The sequence below is a fragment of the Ochlerotatus camptorhynchus genome, unplaced genomic scaffold (assembly GCF_037179485.1).
Source record: "Ochlerotatus camptorhynchus isolate MF236.1 unplaced genomic scaffold, CSIRO-AGI_Acam_v1.1 ptg000312l, whole genome shotgun sequence".
NCBI classification, from domain to species: domain Eukaryota; kingdom Metazoa; phylum Arthropoda; class Insecta; order Diptera; family Culicidae; genus Ochlerotatus; species Ochlerotatus camptorhynchus.
In genome coordinates this window covers 2,792,596-2,818,634 of record NW_027040800.1, presented here as the reverse complement: position 1 = coordinate 2,818,634, position 26,039 = coordinate 2,792,596, and the positions used below count along the sequence as shown (strand labels likewise).

Genomic DNA, 26,039 nt, shown 5'->3' with positions numbered 1-26,039 from the left:
TGGTTTTTCGTGCCGCCCCTTCTCGCTTGGGCAGTACCACTTCTACCGACTCAACAACGCAAGCAGAATGATGGCCATTTGAGCTCAGGGGGTGGATTGTAGCTGTTAAATACACTATGCTCTTTGTGCCTCCTGTGGACAACAATCATTATGATGGTTCGGAACTGATTTCGGGATGCAGCAGCTGCTAATGCTCTCAATCGCTTCGAGATAAATGCAGACCGGCCCGAAGCGCAGAGCTAGTGCCTAGCGGGAGGACCTTTAGAATAATGAGGATTGCTGAAATTGACAGATTTATGATAAATTATGGACGGGGATCGAACGGATTGCAGCGGCTTATTGGTTGGGTTGAGCAGTGGAGCCACATATATCTGCGGGGAAGTAAACTGGGTTGTTGGACTTATCTAATACGGGGAGAGCTGCGCATGAGCTACAGGTAGGCTACAGAGATTTTTAACGTACAATCAAATACTGTGATCAGATCTCTACATTGTCGATGCTCTAGAATGAACTCGAGTTTTGTTTCTTTCATACAACGTGCTCAACGCAAGGGGTGGGTCACTCAAGCTTTTTCTCAGTGTGCCGCTTGTGTCGATTGATTGGTCATAAGGCAAGCTGCAGTTGTTTGTAGAACTCGTATGTTATGGTATATTTGGCAACCCGGTATTTCTGACAGCTTGAATGTTTTGGATTGAAAATAACATCGAAAAATACTAGGCAGGAGCAACCGCCGTTGGACTAAAAAGTGCTCCCATAAATGTGATTACTACCTCATGGGAACTGGTCGGACCTGATTCTACTTCTATCTGATCGGTTGTAGATGATGCGCCAATTCGTTTTATTCGTTCGCCAGCCCATTGATGATGACGCGGAAAGTGGTAGGGTTTTGACATTTGTCTTGTGTTCATACGATAATAAAACCGTGTGTATTAGGGTTTTGTAATGACCTCGAAGGCAGACCAGATAGTTACTGCAACAAAAACAAAATGTGGGTACATCTCTAAGAATTTACATTTGAAACCCTTCAAAGTGACGTTCTGAGCCACCAATAGCTTATTTGGTTGTAGAGTAATCAATTCTGAAAGATGTAATTTAAAAAAAAACGGAACGGAACTCAAATATAAGTTAAATTTGAAGGCCGTGTGCCTTATGAAGTTAAATAATAATTCTAAAATATACTGATTATTTCAGAAATCTTATAAAATTTTGATGAAAATATCTTTCCTTTTGATTAATATTGATTTTTGGAATAAACATCACTGTTACTGTTATCCAGTGAGTGGCACTTTCTTTTGAACAGTAATAACATATTGTGACACTCTCTAACACACTTCCACCAGTGATGATTTGGGGCTGTTCATTAACTAGAATTTGGGTCCAGAATCCCAAAAATCTTTCTATGTCGTTAATGAACAGCCCCTTACTAGAGTCGGACAAGGAATTATAGCCATTAGATATAGTTCATTTTACGCGATGACAGCAGCCTGACATAAAGCTGGGTTTAGACAGGGCAAGTCAATTGTTCAACTCAGTTGAATTCAATTGGCTTGAAAAGTTGAGCCTGGTTCAACTTTTTTCAATTCAATTGAGTTGATCAAGTCAGTTGAATGGCATGGTTTACACGTTCAATTTGCGTTCAACTCAGTTGAATTCAACTGACTTGATCAATTGACTTGCCCTGTCTAAACCCAACTTAACTGTCACACTTCCAGATTTCGAGATGTGATTTTTCGAAATCGGGCGCGTATTTAGTAATATATGAAAATATGCATTTATAATTGATTTATAATCAGATGGATATCACCGAATTCTGCCTCCAAAAAAGCATTGGCGGTAGTCGGAAAAATCTTCCGCGTTGTTTTTACAATCGAACACAACATCCTCTGGCAGCAGAACGCCAGCACGCCAGTCGGAAAAACGCTCATAGGCTAGTCAAGTAGTGAGCCAATTTAAAATCGTTAGTTTCCACCGGTTGCTACTAGTCTTAGAATTACCCCTATGATTACACTGAGCGAAAACATCCGCAATACTTCGACTGATTATTGTATTGCTCGAGCCCAGTCTTCCAGTTACCTCTATGGTCGTACCAGAAGGTCCCGGCTCAGCTCTGGTACTCTCTCGGTCCCAAGCTAATCGATGCATCCCTCGGAACATAGGAAAATCCATGAACCCGTAATTTTATCTGTCAAACTTTCATAGCGAATCAAGGGGCAAGACAACTGTACCACAGAGAACAGACGTTGAGGCTCGAACTAAATTTCTGTAAAAACTTGTGTAAAGATTTGATGAATTTACGTTACGGTCGACCAGCAGATGGAAATGATGTGAAAATGATAATGACGTTTTGCTACCTCTCAAATCGTATGGAATATTGTTTAGTGCATCATCACTTTTGTGGTTTTGGATTTCAAACCTAGGTGTCACATGCACTGTTGCAGTTTCGCGTAGATTCATCATTCTTATTTGACTTATGCACCACCAATGCCGACTTCCCCACTTAAAAACCCTCTTTGACAACATGAAGGCACTGGCGTTGCACAATTTACACTAAACAGTGTGCCGGTAGCGCTGAGAGTAATATTCTACCAAAAATGTACTGATTCTAGCGCCAAATTGGTCGAAAGAGACAATCAGGAGATGCTAGTGCTACGTAACGGCGACGTTCCCATTTATCTTTACACAAGTTTCAAGACAACTGTACTGAGAGTTAATATATTAGCAGTGAGTCATTTTGAGATACTTATATTTACTCAAAAATAAACAAAGTAGCCATTTTTCATCAAACGATGTTCAAACAATCACCGTCTGACAGAATGTTTCGATTAAAAGATTTAGTTTTCATTCATTAAAAGATCCAAGTTAGATGGATCTTGCCCAAGCCAGCGGATGCTTAGGCATCTTTTGCTTTCTATGGATCCATGGCTAAAGTGTAAAGTCTGTGAAGTATTTGGTGGTGTGGTTATGTTTGTGTTTGAATTTCCCAGCCATTTCTACCTACTCGGGAATCTGAAAATAGCTGAAGACTCTTCCCGGGAATTCCCGGAAATTGGGAAATATGTTTTAGCAAGTGGACCAGTTGTAACTTACGGTAGTGATTTATTAAAATTTGAACGTCGTCAGAATTCCCCCGGAAGATTTTTCTGAAATTTTCTTGAAGTTTCTTCCAACTTCCCCTTGAAAATTTCGACTAGCTTCTTCGGAAGGATTCTTATGATTTCTCTAAGCGGTTTCGTCCGACTTTGGTATGGAAGTTTCTTCCAACATGTCCCGGAAGTTTTTTTTTAACTTGCCCTCAAAAAATCTTCCACCCTCTCCCGCAAATGTCTTCCATCGTTCAACAGAAACTTCATATACTGTCCGTTCCAACAGTATCGTCAGATTACCTTAAACTTATATGAAGTTTGTCAATGAGCGATCGTCGATGATATGCAGGAACCACCACATCTCATTTTTTCATACTGGGACTGTCCAGAATCTCCTTTTGAATTAACTGGATTGTTTGGAATCCCCCCTGAACTGTCATAAATTCCCCTCAATATTGAGTAAAATCCTCCCTGGGATTGCCCGGAATCTCTCCTGGGATAGTCTATGTTCCCTCTTTGGATTGTCCGAAGTTCCATTTGATATTGTTGGGAAGCTGCACTGAGATTTTAATAGGATTGTCCATCAGAATCCGTACTATGCGGTTGCTTATGTTTGCAGTACTCGAACGTCGTCGACATGGCAGTAAAGGAAAATATCTTTGACTGTTCGGTAAGGTCACAATACGAAAGTGCAATTGCCCTTCCATTGCCGAAAGATCTTCCCGGATAAGCATTGCAAGCGCACCGTTTAAAATGATGTTGAAATACGTAAATTTGCATTGCTTTGTATCGGTTGCTATGCGTATTTGATGTTGAGCAACGCGAGTTACTCAGAGTTACTCAAAATTAACTCAGATATTACTCATGATCAAAAGCTGCCTTGCCCCAAGTAGCGAATCAAAACAAACATAGTGTAGTGCTAGAATTTCAACTAGAATGGGGTATTTGAATCGATTTGCTAGTCATAGGCTAGTCAAGTAGTGAGCCAATTTAAAATCGTTAGTTTCCACCGGTTGGTAAAACTCTTCTTGGGAGGGAGGCAAAGCACCAAAAACAAGCGAAAAGTAAAACCGACTTACGCGACACCACAGCAACAAATCTACTCGAAACAAATTCTTGTCCCAGAGCTTTGATGTTAATAACTATATCACTAAAAAGCTTCTTAAAACGTGATCTTAATTTACACATATCCACACGGGAAAACTAATATTTTTTGACAATTAAAAAATATGCGGAAAACAGATGAAATCAGCATCAGCGAAAACAAAACCAACCGTTCGCGGGCAGAGCCTACTGCGTTTTTTCGGCTGACATTACCCATCCCGTAGCCCTATATAGAGATTAGTGACGTTTAACGCACGCACACTAGCAGGGGTCAATCGCCGTGTAAAGTTGTTTATTATTTTCCTCGGGCTATCCTCAAAATGTATGTAATTCGATCGGTCAAAATGAGTTTGACAGCGGTTTTTTATGTATTTTCCTCGGATTTTAACCACCGACAAACCGACATGAATGATCATACAGATTACAAAGAAATTTCTGATCAAAGCACAAAACTGACATCTGACATCTGACATATTTATCCTAGCCACGAACACGCGTACACAAATTATGAGTTGGTTCGTGTCTAATCTATTTCGGACAAATTAATTTTATCTAGATAAAACATTTCTATGGTTTTGACAGATGGGATCGCTGCACATTTGAATCGGCCGTTATGGATTCTCGATCAAGAGTTAAGTTAAGTTTCATGTCGGTTTGTCGGTGTTTTAACTACCACAATTTCACACAGTGCACCAATACAACCAGGCGTGAAAACCTCTATTAAGGGTATGGGCGTATGTTTGTGTGAGGTGATCACATGACTGAAGCGACTGAAATTACCTTTAATCAGTGTGTAACGTCTAATGCACTTCCCATGGCTATATGTCAAACGTATGAACACATTCATCCTCTTTCATCATAAACAGCACCTCAACCCAGCGTTGCCAGATACACAGATTTATACCGATTTCCGAACTAGCTACCGATATACAGATAAGGTTCCTTAGAATACCGATTTTTAAGATTTTATACCGATTTAACCTTTTTTTTAAATAATCAAAATTAGTATTGCCTGCCCTCGCTTGACTTTCGGAGAAAATTTTTGTGAGAGACTTGTATCTTTTTGATTACCTTATATTTTTTTAGCCTTCAAAATTCTAAAAAACCATCTCTAAAGATGCCTTATGCTTGATACTCTTTTGACTAATGTTTGCATTTCCTCCTTCGGATTGGCTACCCATCAATCGAGAAATAGTCGATGGCTCTTTCCGGTAATTTCTATGGAATCAAGAAATATTTTTTAAGCATTATTTAACTTCCAGAAGTTTTCATTCATTTTTTAACTTCCTGAAGTTTCATCCAACTTTCCCTGGAATTATCTTCCGCCTTACCTTGGAAGCTTCTTCAGCCTTCGCTCGAATGATTCTTTCATCGTCTCCCGCCAGTTTTTTCAACTTTTCCGGAACTTCAAGGATGCTGTCAGAGTTTTATTGCAAATCCACACTAGCTGCAGGAACATTTAAGAAGTTCTGTACCTTCGGAAAGTCCAGACTTTTGTATAAGTTTCGATAATTCAAAGACAGTTTCAAAAACTTCTGTTACAATTCGAAAACCCGGAAATTTCAGAAAAGTCCAGCTTCACAATTCCAAAGAATCTCAGGGAAATTTAATGGTTCTTAGGAACTTTAGTGAATCTCAAAGAACATCAGGACAGATCAATTAATTTCAATAAAATTGCTGTAATTATAGAGGAGTTCCGAGAAACTCAGGCAATTTCCGAAAACTTCAGCAATGTCCTGAGGGGCTCATGCAAATTAAGGAAACGTAAGGGAAGTTACATGAACATTAGAACATTGCGAGAACATTTTATGGAAAGTTCTATGCTTTAATGGCAGTGTCGATAACTTTTAAAAATTAAAAAAAATGGGAAGATCAGAGAACTTCAATGCTGATGTTACAAAAATTTAAGAAATTTTTGAGATCACTTAAAATATTTCGTAATCTTCAAAAAAATCCAGAGACCTTCAAAGATGATTAGAGATATTCCGGTAGTCCCTAATTTCAGGCAAATTACAAGAAATGTTAAGGAATTTCGAGGAATTATGGAATATTCCTAAGTGCATTTCAGGAATGTTCCGAAAACTTGAGGGAAATTGCGGAGTCTTCAGGGATGTTTTATGAATTATGTACTTGTTTTTTTCGACTGTTCCATAAGCGCTCTGGCTTCTGACTTTCTTCAATTGTTGCTTCCAATCTACCTTAGGAAGTTTCTGCCAGCATCTCTAGGAAGTTTCTTTCGTCTTCTCCAATGAAGTTCAATTAATTCTCCCAGAAATTTCTTTCGTCTTCTTCTGGAAGTTTGACCATAAGCCAAAGGTATTTTTTGTTCGACTTCTATTGGAAGGTTTTTCCGAGTTTCTTCGGACTTTTTCCTGGAAATGGTCACTTCTGAAAATTTACTTCCGATTTCCGAAGCTTTTCTGGCTTCCTTTGGATGTGACATCCGATTTTTTTTTCCGATAGTTTATTTAAATTTTCACCACAAGTTTCTCAATTCGTGTCTTGGAAGTTTCCTGGATGTTTTTCTAACTTTCTTATGACTTTACTCGAACTTAAGCCAGGAGAGCATCTTTCGTCTTTCTCTGGATGTTTGTTCAGCTTCGTTTAGAAGTTAATTCAAATATTCCCTTAAAACATTGCAACGACTACGATGTAATCTCCTCAACATGTCGGCCATGGGTTGTGGCCTTTTTCAAGGGAAAATATTGTTTGTCGTTATTGTCGTTGTTGTGGCTGATTTTCCATATTTTTGTTTCATTTAATGATATTTAATTGAAACAACTACTTGGTCACAATTTCGATCACCATTTGAGGACAACGATAATTAAAACAAATAAAAAATTAAAGTGAGTTTTAAGACTGAGAAAGCCGTTAAACAAAGCAATTCTTCTCACCATTGTTAAAAATTTTGCTTTAAAAAACGGCAAAAATATAAAATTAATTAAATAGTAATTACCGATAAATACCGATTTATTAAAACCTTCGATACCGATAAGCTTTAAATCAATCTGGCAACGCTGCCTCAACCAGTCACGACGGCTATCGTCCTCATTCGTGTGACGGCAGTTGGACTGGCAAGTCTTGGGTAAACTCAATAAAGTGATGCTGGCTGATTAATTGCGAGCATATTATTGGGTCTTATAGGATCTCACAGTTTGCAGCGCAATTTTGCTGATATGAGCGCACAGTAATACCCAAAACTTCAGAACAGAAACTCCTGATATGTCTGCACTCAGTTAGTATTGATTGAAAAATAAAATCTACATCACAGGCCTGACTCCAAGATATTGGAAACGTAGTGTCAAAATCGGACCAAACATCAACGTTATTAGCGCAAAGATATAATCAATGAATCTCCCTGCCTGGGCTTCCGCCTCCGATGCGTTGTTGATTTAAGGACACGATCCGACCGTGTTAATGGATTAGGCACACAAATCGCTAAATCCCTGATTTACACCATTGCATCCCACCCGTACCCCGTTGATCCTTATACCGCCCTCGTCGCAACATTCTGAGTGCACTGTAGGATGTGGTGGAGTCTAAACTGGAACCAAACCAACCAATCCATTCGATTCGTTCCGACCTCACACTGACACGGGCGAGTCACTGCTCGTTAGTCGCTAATTTTCCCACAGGGAAATGAACCATCCCAACCATAGACCAAGCACCATCACCGGAAAGTAGGCCATGAAATTGGAGGCCACGTGACCCACCAGCGTAACGGTTAGTAACGGGTCGTTAACGATCCAGCCGTTACTAATGTCTTAATTTGGAGTCATGACTTGCTCTCCGATGACGTCGGTCGTCATTCCCACACCCGGAATGTTCCATCTCAGTAGGAATCCCAGTCCGGGAAATCTCAGTCCCATCTCAAAGCGAACAGCAAATATATGAGACAGCTCCGGGGAAAGAAGCGTGTAATAACAATTACTGCTTAATGTTTCCTTAATATCGCCGCACATTCGCACGCATATGCCGCAGTTTCCGACTTTCCCTCTCCGGTTCATTAATTCGTTCGTGGCAGCTTCTGCCGAATGGAGGGTGAAACTTCTGTGTACATGTAGCGTGTTTTTATGAGCAGAGGCACAGTTTGACTTCTCGACGTCGTCGTCGTCGTCGTCGTCCCGTTTTGTCCGTTTTATGATCATTTATAATACGAAACAAACATTTATTACCGGGGGAAGAAGTTGTCATTCCCCCTGGGGTGCGTAGATGTGCGAAATTGAGCCCGGGACCCGGGCCAAAAGGATTAAGGAAACCAAAACTATTTATTAGATTTGACTTTCCCCGGGCTGCAGCAGCGTCCCTGCTTGCTTCCTTTGAGAAAAGGTAATTTCACCCGGGGCGAAAAATGGCTAAAATATTGAGACCGGTGGCTACTTGATTTTGATTGATACCTTTATACCAGCCAGGCAGTTGATCGATTTGAAGGATTGCTACATTTGGAATGGATTGCTTTGTTCGCACTGCGTAGCTGTCAGCCCTGCTGCTGCTGCTGCTGGGGGCGGTTGACAGCTTTTTGATGTTTAATATAAATTTTAATTTATTTTTAATCCTTCCAACGACGAGTTACTGCGGACGCATAGGACCGATCTGCACCGAACTGTGGCATGCGATAACTTATCAAACGTCAAAAGGCATTAATTTTGTTGGATTTTTTTTTTTCTCGATCCAACCATGCTGCTGCACCAATATCTATAGTGGGATTAACAATTGGGAGCATGCTTTTGTCCATTTGGTCCAATCAAATGAAAAATAGCCCAACTGCAGAGACAGATAAAAAGTTAACTCGAATTACGAGAGAAAAAAAACACATAGGCATCAATAAATAATGCAATATTAAAAGCACGATGATGAATGATTCCGGGGAATTGGATGGGAATTTTTGTCATTTTGCGCTATAAGCCAAAACTCCGCTCGAAAGCGATGGATGCTGTCAATGCGGAGGAATTTGTGTTTCATATCGGGTGCATGAGATGATCCTATCTTGATGGGAAATGTGATAGAAATTGTGCCTGCAGTGCGTCAAACTGGATCATACCATGCGAGCTATTTGAACTCGAACCTCCTACCGCTCGAACTTTGCCGTTGATTTTTTTCATCTAAAACCTCGAGAAAATAGAGTCTTTTTTATGGTTTCTTAAAATCTCTGTTAGAAGGCCGTCCCAAAACTGCTCGACAATATGATTCTTTGAACTTAGATTTGAGTTTAAAACAAAAATACAAACAGTAGCGAAAATACCGGATGAAACACCTGGCGCATAACTTATCAAGATAAATCCTGATCCATCGAACCCAACCTACAAAGACAATCTACTCCCCTGTGACCTTTGTGGGGATGCAGAGGTAGAGGTAGGTATACCCCAGAAATCTTTTCCTCAAGAACGGAATCACTTTGAAAATAATTGAATCACTTAGGGTAAGCACTGAATCACTTCAGGAATCTTCAACATCACTTCGGAAAGTACTGAATCGCTTCAAAACAGTTCACAATCACTTCGGAAAGTACAAGAATCAGCCGGCGAGCTACACTTCGAGAAGACGACAACGAGAGATTCGAGTGGTAGATTTGTCGTCCAACTACCCAAGAATGTTGATTCATGCTGGATCGTCTAGGAGAGTCGCAGTCTATAGCCATTCGTCGCTTCATGGCATTGGAGCGAAGACTTGATGCAGATCCAGCAGTGAAGAAGATGTATACCGAATTCATTGAAGAATATCTACGGATGCAGCACATGCGTGAGATTTCACCACGGGAATTAGGTACATTTCCAGTTGCTTATTTCCTACCGCATCATGCGGTAATTAAGCCGGACAGCACGACAACCAAGTTGCGTGTCGTGTTTGACGCATCCTGCGCAACCACCACTGGAGTCTCGCTAAACGACGTCCTTATGGTAGGTCCTGTTGTTCAGGAGGACCTAAACTCAACAACGCTTCGCTTCCGCCTGAGGAAATATACAATAACAGCCGACGTCGAGAAGATGTACCGGATGATGAAGACGCATCGCTTGGACCATCCCCTTCACTGCATTGTGTGGAGGGCCGATTCTGGAAAACCTATTCGCATCTTCGTTTTGACCACCGTAACGTACGGTACCACCATATCTGGCAACGCGTTGCCTCAAAAAGCTGGCGGAGGAAGGGAAAGGAAATTTTCCTGCCGCAGCGGACACCGTAATCTACGATTTCTACGTAGACGACATGCTGAAGAGCGTCGACAGCATCGAAGAAGGAGTGCAGCTATCCACAGACCTCATCCACGTGCTGGGCACGGCTGAACTGTCCTTAAGAAAGTGGAGTTCAAATTCCCGAGAGATCATGAACAGTATCCCATCATATCTGCGGGATGAACGCTCATCTTTGGACCTCGAACCTTCGAATTCCATCGTCAAGAGCCTCGGACTGAAGTGGGAACCTCGATCGGACGTGTTCAGATTCACTGTACCTCAGTGGAATCCTGCTAATGAGCGCAACAAGAGGATCATATTGTCCGATTTTGCAAAGCTTTTCGATCCCTTAGGCCTGGTAGGACCTACATTAGTCCAAGCGAAGGTATTTCTTCAGGATGTTTCGAGAACAAAGTGTTCCTGGAACGATACTCTTCCCGAAGAGCTTCAAAACTGGTGGCGAGAATTTCGAGAAGGTTTGGAAGGATTACGACTGCTGCAAGTCCCTCGTTGGGTCGCCTTTGGAAGCGATACCATCTCCGCTGAACTCCACATGTTCTGTGATGCCTCCAAGAAGGCATACGGTGCCTGCATCTATCTCCGATGCACCTCATTCGATGGATCAGTCACTGCCTTGCTGCTTACAGCAAAATCCAGGGTAGCTCCACTTGAAGATCTGGAAAAGAAGCGGAAACAAACCTCCATACCGAGATTGGAGTTGTCATCCGCACTCACCGGCGTTCATCTGTTCGAGAAGGTCGTCCAAAGTATCAAGATAACTGCTCAACCATACTTTTGGACTGACTCGATGATCGTCAAATGCTGGATCGCTTCTCCACCATCTCGCTGGAATATGTTCGTGGCCAACAGGGTGTCAGAGATCCAACACATTTCTCGTGGAGGAATCCGGAACCACATCGCTGGGTTAGAGAATCCCGCTGATGTTCTATCACGGGGAATGACGCCTGATATACTGAAGGACTACCAAATGTGGTGGCACGGACCATCCTGGCTTCGGCAGGATAAGACATCCTGGCCGACAACTGCTACAATCACTACTGAACACCTGGATCCCTCTCTTCTTGAAGAAAGAACTACTGTGTCAGCTGCTGCTCAAGTGATCGGGACCAGTCCAGTCTTCGGTCTACGATCGTCTTTGAACGATCTTCTCCGATTAGTAGCTCTCATCCGAAGATTCGTCCACAACTGCAAGAACCGTTTAGATCGTAGAGTAGGCTTCATCGGTTATGAAGAGCGAGAAGAAGCGCTGCGTCAGCTGCTAGCTCTTGCCCAACAGGAAAGTTTCCCCGAAGATCTCGCCGAACTGCAGAAGAATGGTGAAGTCAAGTCTACATCGAGGATCAACCAGCTCACTCCACGCTTTGTAAACGGGTTAATCCTGGTCGGCGGCCGGCTCGCGAATGCCAACATTTCGGCTGGCCGGAAACATCCAATTGTTCTTGACAATCAACACCCGCTGTCTGTTCTCATCGCCACTGACTATCACCGCAAGCATCGCCATGCTGGACAACAGCTACTGACCGCCAGCATGCGGGAAAGATACTGGCCAATTGCTGCTCGAAACCTAGCACGCATGGTCATTCATCGCTGTGTGAAATGCTTTCGTGCTCGACCGAAGCTCCACGAGCAACTCATGGCAGACTTACCATCGGAACGAGTAATTCCAGCTCCCCCTTTCTTACGAGTAGGAGTGGATTACTGTGGTCCGTTTTACATCCAGTACCCGTACAGAAAAGGAGCACCGATTAAGTGCTTTGTCGCCGTGTTTGTGTGCCTTGTAGTGAAGGCTGTCCACCTGGAGGTCGTGGGAGACCTCACCAGTCAGGCCTTCATCGCTGCGTTGAGAAGATTCGTCGCACGACGTGGACGCCCAGAAATCTTCATGTGCGACAACGCAACAAATTTCATCGGGGCACGGCGTGAATTGGATGAACTACGGAAACTGTTCAATAACCAGGAATTTGCGAAGACAGTAGCTGAAGAGACGGCGATGGACAATATCAACTTTAAATTCATCCCGGCAAAATCTCCAAATTTTGGTGGGCTTTAGGAGGCTGCCGTGAAGTCAATGAAAGGATATCTGAAACGTACCCTTGGAAACACGGTTATTTCATCTGATGAAATGGCAACTCTGGTGGCGCAAATCGAGGCCTGCCTCAACTCGAGACCGATTACGTCACTCTCGAATGACCCGAACGACATGGAAATCCTGGCTCCTGGTCACTTTCTGGTGGGAAGACCACTCACAAAAATTCCAGAACCGTCACTTGAAGACCTCAATCAGACCAGGCTTTCGAGATGGCAGCGAGTGCAGAACTTCCTTCAACACATTTGGAAGCGTTGGTCGACTCAGTACCTTTCTGATTTGCAAGCTCGAACAAAATGGGCCAGGCAACGGAACAACGTCTCCATCGGAACCATGGTGTTGCTATGTGAGGATAACACACCACCCCTCAAGTGGCGCATCACTTTAGGAAAGTTTGGAATCACTCCGAAAAGTACTGAATCATTTCAGATAGTTTGAAATCACTTCCGCAAGCATTGAATCACTTTGAAAAGAACTGAATCATCTTTGACAAGTTTGAAATCACTTCTGAAATTACCGAATCACTGTAGAAAAGCTCAGAAATTCTTTGGAATCATTTCAGAAAGCACTGAATCACTCTACAAAAAATGTGAATCTCTTTGGAAAATACTTAATCTCTTACAAAAATTTTCGATTGCCTCCGTAAGAACTGAATAACTTCGGAAAGCACTGAACCAATTCTCTCAAGTTTGCAATCACTTCCTCAAAAACCGAATCACTTTTTAATAACTGAATCACTTCAGAAAAGTTTGGAATCCCTTCGGAAAATATTCAATCACTTCAGAAATATCGGAATCACTTTGGGGAGCCCAGAATCATTACAAAAAAAGTTCGAAATCTCTTCGAAAAGTACTGAAAAACTTAATAAAATGTCGGAATCGGTTCGAAAAGTACTGAATCACTGCAGAAAAGCTTGAACCGAGGGGTAGGTCACTCGGCACACCAATTTCGGGTCATATTTTTTATCAGTGTGTCGCAAGTGTGCCGATTGTGCCGATCATAGAGCAAGCTGTGATTGCTTGTAAAATACCTATCCCGGCAACCCAGTATTTCTGACACCTGGAATGTTTTGGTTTGAAATCTCAAGGATACATCCGGTTGTGGATGATGCGGAAAGTGGCGAGTGTGCGAAATTTTGGAGTTTTGTGTTCATAGGATAATAGAAGTCCTGTGCTTTAGGATTTTATAATGCCCTCAAATGCAGACCAGAAACCTAGCCTTTCGTGATGTGAAAAGCAACGGTCCATCAGCGGCCGGAAAGAGTTGGAACTGGTGGGGAACATTGTTGGAGACCGACTATAGAGGATGATGAATAGACTTCTGTAGTTTGTTTTGCGTGAGCTGCAGCATTATTGGAATTAAGGGTACTAATGGGGTCTGATTATCTGCCTCTTTTTCTTGATCCCACTCTAGAACCTAAGTTTCGTATTTTGATCTATAAGTGAACCAAGAAGTGAACTGCTGGTCTGAGTTCCTCTGGTATATTCAATTAGAGGATGTTCCTGAATAAACAGTCAAACAGCACGTAATGTTGTGAACAACTTCAATGACAGTTGTCCAGCAGTGCTCCCATTTTATTTACAACAATCCAATGCCTACGGGATTGTGACGAAGGTGTGCCGAAGGTGTGTCGAATGTAATTTCTCGCACAATGTGCTGAGTGACTTACCTCTTGGCTTGAACTCACTTCAGAAGGTACTGAAGGACTTGAGAAAAGCTTCAGATCACTTTGGAAAGTACTGAACCATTTCAGAAAAGCTTAGTACGATCATAATCACTTGGAATAGATCTGAACTTTGGAAAAGTTTTGAAACACGTCGGAAAAAGTGCACACCCTGGATCCGTGTATTTAGCTCATAGAATACTTCTGGATAGAGCTTGAATTCGGGCCTAACAGCTTTTGTAAACAATGATTTCTCTTGATGATTTCTTGAAATTCAAAGCTCGCCCACGCAAACCAACATCCTCATCGGATAGGGACAGACTTTCCCTATCCGATGGTTATGTTGCTCTGCGTGGGCGTGCCTTGAATTCCTAGAAATCATCGAGAGAAGTCATTGTTTACAAAAGCTGTTACGCCCTAATTCCAGCTCTATCTAGACTTAATCACTTCAGAAAAGCTAGAAATTCAGTAGGCGACTTACTTCAGAAAGTGTTACATTTTCTGAACTGATTTAAAACATTCGGCAGTAATGCTGAACCGTGGTTACTGCCACGAGCTCTTGGGAACGTCTGAACCAAGAACCTGATGTAAACGTAAAATCCTGGTGCTGAAACAGTAAACGTATTATATATTAAGGACTCCAACGTTAGCATAAATTGTAACATCACAAGCATCTCTGTTTGATATTTCAAAGATTTGCGTAACGATGATTGCGTTATGACACGCACTCGTGCTCGAGGCATTATACGTGAGTTTGGCATTCCACTTATTCGAAAAGTTGCAAAAGTTGGGTTCACGAGGTATCCTAGATTAAAGTTAACTTTACAAATGTAAGGTTCTTGAACGAGAGCCACATAGGATGTGCCATTTTGCATTAATCTACAATATTTACATAGATTTATCGTCAATGTTCCTTTATGCTGGAGATTGATTTATGCTATCTTAACAGTAGTCATAACTCATAACTACTCAAGATATCACACTATTGAACTTCAGTAGGACTTCCCTGATTTCCAAGAATTGAAATGGCAGGAGTTTCCTGAACTTTGGCAGGACTTTCTCGAAGTTCGGCAGGCCTTCCCAGAACATTGGCAAGACTTCCCTGAAATTCAGCAGCACTTTCGGCAAGGCTACCCTGAACTTCGTCAGGACTTCTCTGAGGTTCAGCAGGTCTTTCCTGATCTTCAGCAGGAGTTCTCTGAACACTTAATCAGGACTTCCCTGATTTACAAGAATTGAAATGGCAAGACTTCCCTGTACTTCGGCAGGACTTTTCCTAAACATTGGCAAGATTTCCCTGAAGTTCGGTTAAACATAAACCCTGAACTTCGGCAGAAATTCCCTGACCTTCAGCGGGATTTTTCTGAACTTCAGCAGAACTTCCCTGAACTTCAGCAGAACTTCCCTGATTTTCAAGAATTTAAATGGTACAACTTCTCTGAAATTCGACAAAACTTCGATGAGCTTCGGAAGAAATTCTCTGAACATCGGAAGCACTTCGCTGAACTTCAGCAGAACTTCCCTGAACTTCGGCAGCCTTCCCTGAACTACGACAGGACTTTCCCGAAGTTCGGCAGGACTTTCTCGATGTTCGGCAGGCCTTCCATGAACATTGGTAGGACTTCCCTGAAGTTCGTCAAAACATTCCTGTACTTCGGCAGAATTTCCCTAACTTCGGCAGAACTTCTCTGAACTTCGTCAGAACTTCCCTGAACTTCAGCAGGACTACCCTTATTTCCAAGAATTGAAATGGCAGGACGTCCCTGAACTTCGGCAGGCCTTCCTTGAACTTCGGCAGGACTTCCCTGAAATTCGACAAGACTTCACAGATTTCCAAGAATTGAAATGACAGGACTTCCCTGAATTTCAACAGGCCTTCCCTGTACTTCGGCAGGCCTTTCCTGAACTTTGGTAGGATTTTCCGAACCTAAGCAAGCCTTCCCTGAACATTGGCTAGACTTGCCTGAAGTTCGGTTAAACTTAACCCCTGAACTTCGGCAGAACTTCCCTGACCTTCAGCAGAACTTTTGTGAACTTCAGCAGAACTTCCCTGAACTTCGGCAGGACTCCGCTGATTTTCAAGAATTGAAATAGCAGAACTTTCCTGAACATCGGCAGAACTTCTCTGAACTTCGACAGAACTTCTCTAAACATCGGCAGAACTTCGCTGAACTTCAGCAAGACTTCCCTGAACTTCGAAAGCCTTCCCTGAACTGTGACAGGATTTTCTCGAAGTTCGGCAGGACTTTCTAGAAGTTAGGCAGGCCTTCCCTGAACATTAACTGGACTTCCCTGAAGTTCGTCAAAACTTCCCTGTACTTCGGCAGAATTTCCCTAACTTCGGCAGGACTTCCCTGAGGTTCAGCAGGCCTTCCCTGATCTTCAGCAGCAGTTCTCTGAACTTCATCAGGACTTCCCTGATTTCCAAGAATTGAAATGGCAGGACTTCCCTGCTCGGAGACGAACTAGCGTTCGGCTGAAGGTCTTATTAATAAAGATAACTAACTAATTGACTAGCCAGGACTTCCCTGAACATTGGGAAGACTTCCCTGAAGTTCGGTTAAACTTCCCTAAACTTCGGCAGAATTTCCCTGACCTTCAACAGAACTTTTCTGAACCTCAACAGAACTTCCCTGAGCTTCGGTAGGACTTCGCTGATTTTCAAGAATTGAAATGGCAGGACTTTCCTGAACTTCGGTAGAACTTCTCTGAACTTCGGAAAAACTTCGCTGTACTTCGGCAGAACTTCTCTGAACATTGGCAGGACTTCGCTGAACTTCAGCAGGACTTCCCTGAACTTCGGAAGCCTTCCCTGAACTACGGCAGGACTTTCCCGAAGTTCGTCAGGACTTTCTAGAAGTTAGGCAGGACTTCCCTGAACATTATTTGGACTTCCCTGAAGTTCGTCAAAACTTCCCTGTACTTCGGCAGAATTTCCCTAACTTCGGCAGGCCTTCCCTGATTTCCAAGAATTGAAATGGCAGGACTTCCCTGCTCGGAGACGAACCAGCGTTCGGCTGAAAGTCCTCTGGTTTGTTTTTTCCTTCGATCTTGTTTTCCGTGCTGAGCACCAATGCTACCGACGTGCCAGGAAGGCAGCTCCCACACCTGGACCCTACCTTTCGACCCATCAACTCATGAACCGGGGACCAACGGCTTTACTTCCCATCCGAAGGAAGGCGTGATCAGAGATGTTATGCCTCAGAACATCCCGGCGGCGGCGGCTGAAAGTCTTCTTAATAAAGATAACTAACTAACTAACTAGCCAGGATTTCCCTGGACATTGGCAAGACTTCCCTGAACTTCGGCAGAGCTTCCCTGACCTTCAGCAGAACTTTTCTGAACCTCAGCAGAACTTCCCTGAACTTCAGCAGGACTTCGATGATTTCCGAGAATTGAAATGGCAGGACTTTCCTGAACTTCGACAGAACTTCTTTGAATTTTGGCAAAACTTCGCTGAACATTGGCAATACTTCCCTGAACTTCGGCAGAGCATCCCTGACCTTCAGCAGAACTTTTCTGAACTTCAGCAGAACTTCTCTGAACTTCAGCAGGACTTCGCTGATTCTCAAGAATTGAAATGGCAGGACTTTCCTGAACTTCGACAGAACTTCTTTGAACTTTGGCAAAACTTCGCTGAACTTCGGCAGAACTTCTCTGAACATCGGCAAAACTTCGTTGAACTTCAGCAGGACTTCCCTGAACTTCGGAAGCCTTCCCTGAGCTACTACAGGACTTTCCCAGGAAGTTAGGCAGGACTTTCTCGAAGTTAGGCAGACCTTCCCTGAACATTGGCAGGACTTCCCTGAAGTTCGTCAAAACTTCCCTGTACTTCGGTAGAATTTCCCTAACTTTGGCGGAACTTCTCTGAACTTCAGCAGGACTTCTCTGAACTTCGGCAGGACTTCTCTGAACTTCAGCAAGACAACCCTAATTCCCAAGAAACGGCATTCGACTAAACGGCATTCGGACAAATGGCCGGACACCACTTGAAGCAACGTCATCAACGCCAGGGGCGTTGTTCTTTTAGGCAGATTTATATTTTAAGGGCTCAGGTCAATGTTGGGTGCGACTGCTTAGCTCAAATTTTAGGAACACAGCACTGCCGATTTCTTTAATCTGTTGATCCCGATAAGCTGGAAAACAATCTGGGAACGCTGGTTGACAACTCGCTCCCACACAAAGTCTCACCGAGGGGCACTAGGATAGTGATTTTTGCTAATGTAATCGCACTTATTTAAAATAGTTCCAGTGCACCAAAATTGAAGAAATTTTGGATTTCGGTTCCATTTGAAATGCAGATTCAATTGGAACACAGATTACAGAAGTATCGCATTTATCACCTCTGTTATCAACATAGCAGTGATTTCAAAACAGAGAAGGTTACCCGTTAAACATGCATCATTCAATTTCCCAAAGAATTCGCTAAAACTTCCACTCCAAAACAACATCAGCAAACCAAGCACTGTACCGACGGGGAAATCGCTCCCCCATTTTCAACTCGCATAAATTTTTTTTTTTTTTTTTTTTTTTATTATAAAAGTACGTTTATTTGTCGTTTGTATGTTTAGTAAAAATTATTCACATAATTAATAAACCTCGACTTCAAAATTAAATTTTAATGCGTCAATATCTATCCTGCCATTACTGTTATCAATGAAGGTGATATAAACAAATAACAATTTCAATATCCGTGTTCTGTTATACGCTGCAATCCCCTCCAGTGAGGGCCGAAGGAGATCATCGAAACGAAGAGAGCGTCGACTGCCAGTCACAACCAACAGCCTTTGTTTAAGTACATCGTAAGCAGCCCGTACTCTAGGGCAGCCAAAAAATTTGTGTTGAATGGTTTCAACGGTTTGCACAGCACAGTGTATGCATTGTTCACCATCCGCACGCCTTATCGTAAACAGCAGCCGTCGGTGAGAGATTTTTTGGTTTACCCACAAGTATAGATAGCTGCGCTGCGTAGGTAGCAGACCACGGGCAGCGATATTTTTCCACACTCGGGGCCAGTTGATCTCGGGGTTTGTTGTTTCCACTTTCGGTTTGTCGGTGCGTTCTACGAAGAAGCGATGGATGAGATCGGCGGAAGGGTGTTGGCGTATTTGGAAAGGGAAGTTTGAATAATTGTTTAGGATTAGCTTTAGGCAGGGAAGATCTGTAAGGGAATTTGGTTGTGGTGGATTTACTTGGATGAGAAGGGAATTGTAATAAGGAAGGGAAACGATCTCGTGTAAATGCCGATTGATGAGCAGCGCCTTGCATTTCATTGCTGGAAGATGTAGGTTGAGGCCACCATCCTCCCGTCTGCGTGCCAGCTGCTGCATGGGTACGGATGCACATATTCCACGGAAAAGATATTTCCGCATGTTGGTTGTCAGTTTCGCCACGTGTGCTGCCGTCGGGTGTAAATTTGCCGCCATATACCACATTTTCGACGACAGGAAGGTGTTCAAGAGTGTCACTTTCTGGTGTAACGACAAACTGCGCAGCGAGTGTAGCCATATTTGCCGAGCAAAGTTTGTCACGAGTGCGTCCCAGTTCAGCTTAACCATTAATCGAACTGGATTAGCGAAAACTACACCAAGAATTTTGATTGTGGTTTCAGTTCGAAGCCAGGGCACAGTCACAGGGTTATTGATTTGGCCGACGTCAATTGCCGTTGTTTTGGTTTCATTCAGGCGTGCTCCGGCTATTCGTTCAAAGCGCCTGAACAAATCTCGCATTGCATCCAACTGCTGGGCACCGGTTACGATAGCACTGATATCATCTGCGTATGCGACGATCAGATCTGTCCCACAAACTTGCTCCAAGCGCCGCAAGAGAGGGTGCAAATAAATCACAAATAAGTGCATCGAAAGAGGATCCCCTTGGCGCACCGATCGCTGTATCGGGAAGGAAGCAGAGAGGTGTCCATTGATCAGTAGGCGAGACGAGGAAGCCACTGTTATTTGGGAAAGTAAGTCCACAAATGCCGTGTTGAAGCCCAGACCTCGCATTGTTTTGAACAAAAAACTTTGGTCGACACGGTCAAACGCATGGTCGAGATCGAAAGAGATATAAATCGTATGCCAGCTGGAGGGGTTGCTAGTGTTGCTGGTTGCCATCGCATCGCCGGCCGTCGCGCATTCGCCGAAAATTGAATGTCTCCCGGTCATGGTTCAATGAAACTCCACAACGCGCGGCGGCACCATTATTCCTTTCTGTCTGTACGACCGAGCGAGCGAGCGAGGCAGTCAACGATCCGCGTAATTGCACCACCTCCCACCACCCGGTCGCCGCGACGCGGACGGGACTCTTTTGGGAATAATGTCGTATTAAATTGCAGTGGATTGGGACGACGGAACGGAAGAAGATGGCCGAGAAAAATGAAGATTAATGGCGTTCGATCCCCGCCAAGTGTGCCATCGTCGTGTTTGCTGTGTCTGTGACTGTGCTGTTTTGCGATAATGAGGGTAATTATTTTCCATTTTCTCTTCTTTTACAGGTGTGGTTCAAGAACCGGCGGGCAAAATGGCGCAAACGGGAGCGGAACCAGATGAACGCGATAGCGGCGGCTGACTTCAAGAATGGCTTCGGGCCGCAGTTCGTGCAACCATTCGCCGATACGGACAGTCTGTATTCCTCGTACTCGTACAACAACTGGGCCAAGGTGCCGTCCCCGTTGGGTGCGAAATCCTTCCCCTGGACGGTGAATCCGCTGGGGACGTCGATAGTGCCGACGAATCATCATCAAAATTCCATAAATTGCTTTAACACGTCGGCGTCTTCGGTGGCAGCCGGGATGGGAACCGGAACGATGCTGACGGGCAGCATGGGAACCAGCTTGGGCGGTACGAGCGGAGGCACCGGGGTATCTCCAACGCCTTGTCCGTACACGACGCCCACCAATCCGTACAGTATGTACCATCACCGGGCCACGGCGGAGCCCTGCACGGCGATGACTTCCAGTATTGCAACGTTGAGATTAAAGGCGAAGCAGCACACTTCCGGTTTCTCCAGTCCCTACTCGGCCCCGTCGCCCGTATCAAGATCTAACTCGGCCGGTCTGTCCGCATGTCAGTATGCCGGAGTGACGGACACCGTCTGAGAAAACGCCCTGGGCAGCATGCTGTCCCACCACTCGTCATCCCTGGCCGTGTACAACTCCAGCATTAGCAGTGCCATCAATGCCATCAACAACGGAGGCTGCACGGACAAGGACAACAACCCCACGGCAACGGGCGGCGGGTTGGTTGACGACGACGATCTGATGGTACCGGACGAGGACGATGACGATCACCGGCGGAACAATGTGGACGATATTCACGATTGAACACGGCGCGATACCTTCCCAGTGCCTATGCCTGTGTATCTCTAATCTTTGAGGTTTGAGTGCAACTTATCTTATCCCCCATTCTAGAGTTCCGAAATCGGCGAATGATAAAATTTTTTTTGGCAGCCAGCGACGGCGGCCCTGTTCAAAGCGCAAATTTGCATCATCGCTGCTGTTTATTTTTTTCCCTGAGTGAGTGAGTGAGTGGTGTGCGTACCCGTTAGGAACGTTTATAAATCAGCCCCGAGAATGTCTCGTTTCAACGGGTGCCCGCGGAATCATCAAAGACCTGTCGTTATCTGTGAACACCGAAAGGGATTAAGTCCGGCTTACGGTGCGCTCGGTTCCGAAAACGACGACGACGACGACGACGACGACGCCTCTATCGATTCGAATTCGGCAGCTGCCGTGATGCGACGAATTTTGCGGGGGGAAGTGGGGGCAGTTGGGGAGCTGATTGAGAAATTGAATGTAGAGGCACCTAGATGGTGCCTTCCGTAAATAGAGCGGACGAACTTGTGACAGAATTGCGACTAGCGGGGCAATCAGGGCTTGGGGGGATCGGTTGCGATTTCGATTGGTTTCGGATGTAATCGTACTAAATGTGGGGGGACTTTGCATCCGATGCTGATAACAATCGGTGCAGAAATGTGCCTAATTTCCTGCTTTAGTCTTAGCCGAGGACCAGGGCATCATTAGCAGTTGTGGAAGTGGAGCTAGCGGACAATGTGGAATTATACATTACACGCTAACTTGGAAGTACCCATTTTGAAGAAAAGTGGCTTACTTAATTAATCTGAAAAATTTACATTAGTGATATTTCATGAGTAACAGTTACTCATTAAATGGGTTAAATGCTTACCCATTTATAAGTCAAGCCACTTTTCTTCAAAATTAGTTAAATTTTACTCAACGGGTTCTTTCAAATTAGCGAGTATTTCGAGCAGTGACAGCCTGAATGTAAGAATGCAGGCGGATGCGAAGGGCAGTATTTGGCCTTCGCATCATATATTCAACATGGCGTCCAATGTTTTTGTTTAGATTATTTCAATCATCATAGAATTGATTAGGCTTCCAATTATTCCGCTTATTGTTCCTCAGTACTCATGGCATTGAAAAGACATTGAAAACCGATTGAAACACTGATTTTTGTATCGAAATTACTAAACTATCGATTTCACTTATCTCAATGAGCTCTTTGCTCAGTTTTCAAAATGCAATTTTGCCTTTTGTAAACAATGGCTTTCCTCTAGCAGCTGGCATCGCTAAAAAATTAATAACGATCTGGGATTGCATCGTTCTTGGATTTATCAGGACTACAATTTGGTGTATAAAAGTAGTTCAAGTTTTTGCCGCAAAAATGGCACAGTGATACAAACGCTAGATTTCGCTAGATAGAGGTTTGCTGTCCTAGGCAAAGTTGTAGATCGTTAATTTTTATGAAAAGTTGCCCAAGGCAAAACAAGCTGTACATTTTCAAGGAACTGAGATATACTAAGTTTTATAAAATTCGGCTGAAATTCACGTAGTATTATATGTTGAACATAAAGTGGTTTCGGAATGGATTCTACCAGGAAAACTCGAATCGCCTCAAAAGATCCTCCAGGTACAGTCACTGATTAATCCTCATCAGTCCAGATTCCACGTTGTGGTTAATTTTCATCCCAAGGAATGATTTAGTTTCACCTGTATAGGTCATTTCAAACTTCCGATTGAGGCACCGCTTGACAGCTTCAACCGCTTTCAACGAATCACCCGCGAGCATAACGTCGTCCACATACAATACCAAGATCACCCTGTCTGTTCCAATCTTTAGGGTGTACAAGCACTGATCATTGGCACTCCGCTTGAAACCAGGCTTAATTGAGCCTCACTCGCGAGTTTGAAACGAGCCGAGCGTAGGATTTCTCTGAGGAGTAGAATGCCTACTGCCAAACCATTCCACTGAGCTTTAGAGCTTGTGAGCCAATGGGGATAAAATTAGAGTGAGGTTTGCTGCCATTCATTTTCATGTTTTCTATCACACGCTCTTACTCTCACTCTGGGTGAACTCTGAGCTTCTTGCGTCGAACGAAAAAGTCATCCGGAGTCTCGAAAAGCGCACCTCACGTCAAATCATCTACTCGCTGAAGTTCACTCTCCCTCTCTCTCTCGAGGTGAGGGTTGGCTAAACTCGCAGGACAAGAGTGTTTTAAAACCTCCAGTGAGTTTGAGGATTTTCAGCAAGCCTGCTTGAAACCCAAACGATCTTCAACAAAACGATCGTTCCACGCACGTGAGGTTTGCTCTCAGCCCGTATAGCGACTGCTCCAAATGTCACACTAAACCCTTCCCTTTCACAAAGCCTTGCGGTTGAACCATGCAAATTTCTTCAGTTAGCCTTCCGTTCAGGAAAGCCGTCTTCACGTACATCTGGTGAACCAAGCAGGTGACAAGCCAGTGCGCAAAGTGTCTATTTAAAGGTGTATTTCTGCGAGCCTTGTAGTGATCAGGTCGCCATTCAAACCACGTTTCACCTTGAACACCCATTTACTGGTGATGGGCTTACGGTTAGCAAGTAATTTCTTCGTTGATTGCCACCTGCCACTTTACCCAGTCGCTTCGCTTCTGCTCATCAGCAATCGAGTTTGGCTGCGTTCTCCATCTCGTAATCGGCATGCCACCCGGGGATCTTCCACTCGCGGTGGGGTCGTTCATTTTCATCCGACACTGCCGCTTCATCCGGCTGATCTTGGTCGGTAAAGCTGTCATACTCTTCATCCGTATCCGATTTGGTGGATTCTTCAACTACTTCTGTTTCAGCTTCACTGCAGACTGACTACTCATCAGCCACGTCGCGCAAGAACGTATCGTCAATAAACCTCTTTTTAGTCTCCGACTGGAAATGCTCCATACAGTCAACATCCCGAGCGTGCACTGTCCTCTTGGATTTAGGATCCCATACTCGATAACCGGTGCAGGCATAGCCAACAAATATGCCTTTCCACGCTTTAGCATCTAGCACTAGAGCCGAACGCTCGCAGCTTAGACACATCGGCTTTCCTTCCATCCCACAACTGGTACGGGGTCGCATCCAAATCGATCGCATTTGATGGGCTCCGATTCAGTAAATCCTGTCGTCAAAATCGCTTATCCAATCCAGAGTCCTCGAGCATCGTTTGAACCTTTTCAAGCAGAGTACGGTTCATCCTCTCACTGACTCTGTTTTGTTCTGGAGTGTGAGGAACTGTCCACTTCACTCGGATACCCTTCCAGCTACCATACTTGCCGCCGTTGTCGCAGCAACGACGCGATATTTGCTGGCCGAACTTAGCTATCGCCTGCGCTTCATAGTTCTTGAAACACTCAAGCACTTCGTCCTTGCTTTCGATCCGGTACACCAGTCATCGACGAACGTCACAAAGTTATTTGCGTTATCAAGGCCAATCGGTGTTACGGACCCGCAAACATCTGAATGTATCAACTCAGGCACACGCGTTTGCATACAACACACGGTTCGCAAACGGTAACACTTTCGGCCCCTTACTAGCGCCCCGCCGATGAGCTTTTGAATACTCTTTGGCCGAATCGACGGTGCCAAAGTTCGGAACAGTGTTGGGAAAATATCAAAAAATCAAATCTCACCAACCAAGATCACGCTTGATTTTCGTAGACAAAAATCAACAAGCAAACAACTGCGGTTGATTTTGCAAGCTGTGATATCGCAGCTCGGAATATCAAGCTAACAAAACTCACCAACTGGAAATCTCACCAAACTGTGGTGAGATGGAGTTAAATGATTTTTGCTTTACACCCGAATGCAACCGAAACTTCCATAACGGCTTGCAGCAGTCCCTTCGCGTCTGCCATCGGTGAAGATTAAAAAGAGATAGCAAACTATGCTTTCTCTTTCTAAGAAAACGATGTGCAATGGAATCATTTTTGTGTCGAATCAACTCTCAGCTTGCTATTTGCACGTTGTGAATAGTCTCGCAATATCAAAGGAGCTTGTAAAATCAATATCAAGCATAATATTTTGATCCAATATCACTCGTGATATTGCGAGCCCATGAGAGCGGAAAAATATCAATTGATATTTTGCCAACACTGGTTCGGAATACGGCCACGTGAGAACATCACATTCGCGCTGCGCTGTTCTCTAACCAGATCGAGTCGGTACAGCTTTCCGAATCGAGAACCACTCTCGACAATCTCCGATTCGCGATAAATTTTCACTTTGCCGTCTTCGTAAACCACCTTCATTCCAGCCTCATCGACTTGCATTACCGAAAACAAGTTGCACCGCAAATCCGGTACGTACAACACATTCTTCACGGTACTCGCCGTTCTTGGCGAGGGCTATTTCCACTGGATACTTCAACGATTTCAATTCTTCGAGTTATGATCTGTCATTGACCAGGTGATCGGAGCAACCAGCCTTGCCTCAAATTTGCCCGATAAGCCACACACCACCACTTTCAGCAACGTTTGCTTTCGATCGAATCCTTTTTTTTCTTTACAGGCCACTCGGAAAGCTTATGTCCTTCCTGCTTACAGCCAAAGCACTTAAAATTCTTCTTCGATTGCTTCGACCCTGAGAATGCAGCTTGTTCAC

At 44.0% G+C, this 26,039-nt stretch overlaps 1 protein-coding gene across 1 annotated transcript in view; it reads left to right on the top strand.

Moving 5' to 3' along the window:
- The window catches only part of Ptx1 (pituitary homeobox homolog Ptx1), a 170,647-nt gene extending 148,374 nt beyond the window's left edge, over positions 1-22,273 (top strand). Inside the window, exon 4 of the mRNA XM_065229263.1 lies at positions 20,618-22,273. Coding sequence (XP_065085335.1) covers positions 20,618-21,220 — 603 coding nt within the window. The 3' untranslated portion in view covers positions 21,221-22,273. The remainder of the gene's footprint in view (positions 1-20,617) is intronic.
- Positions 22,274-26,039: the final 3,766 nt, after the last annotated feature.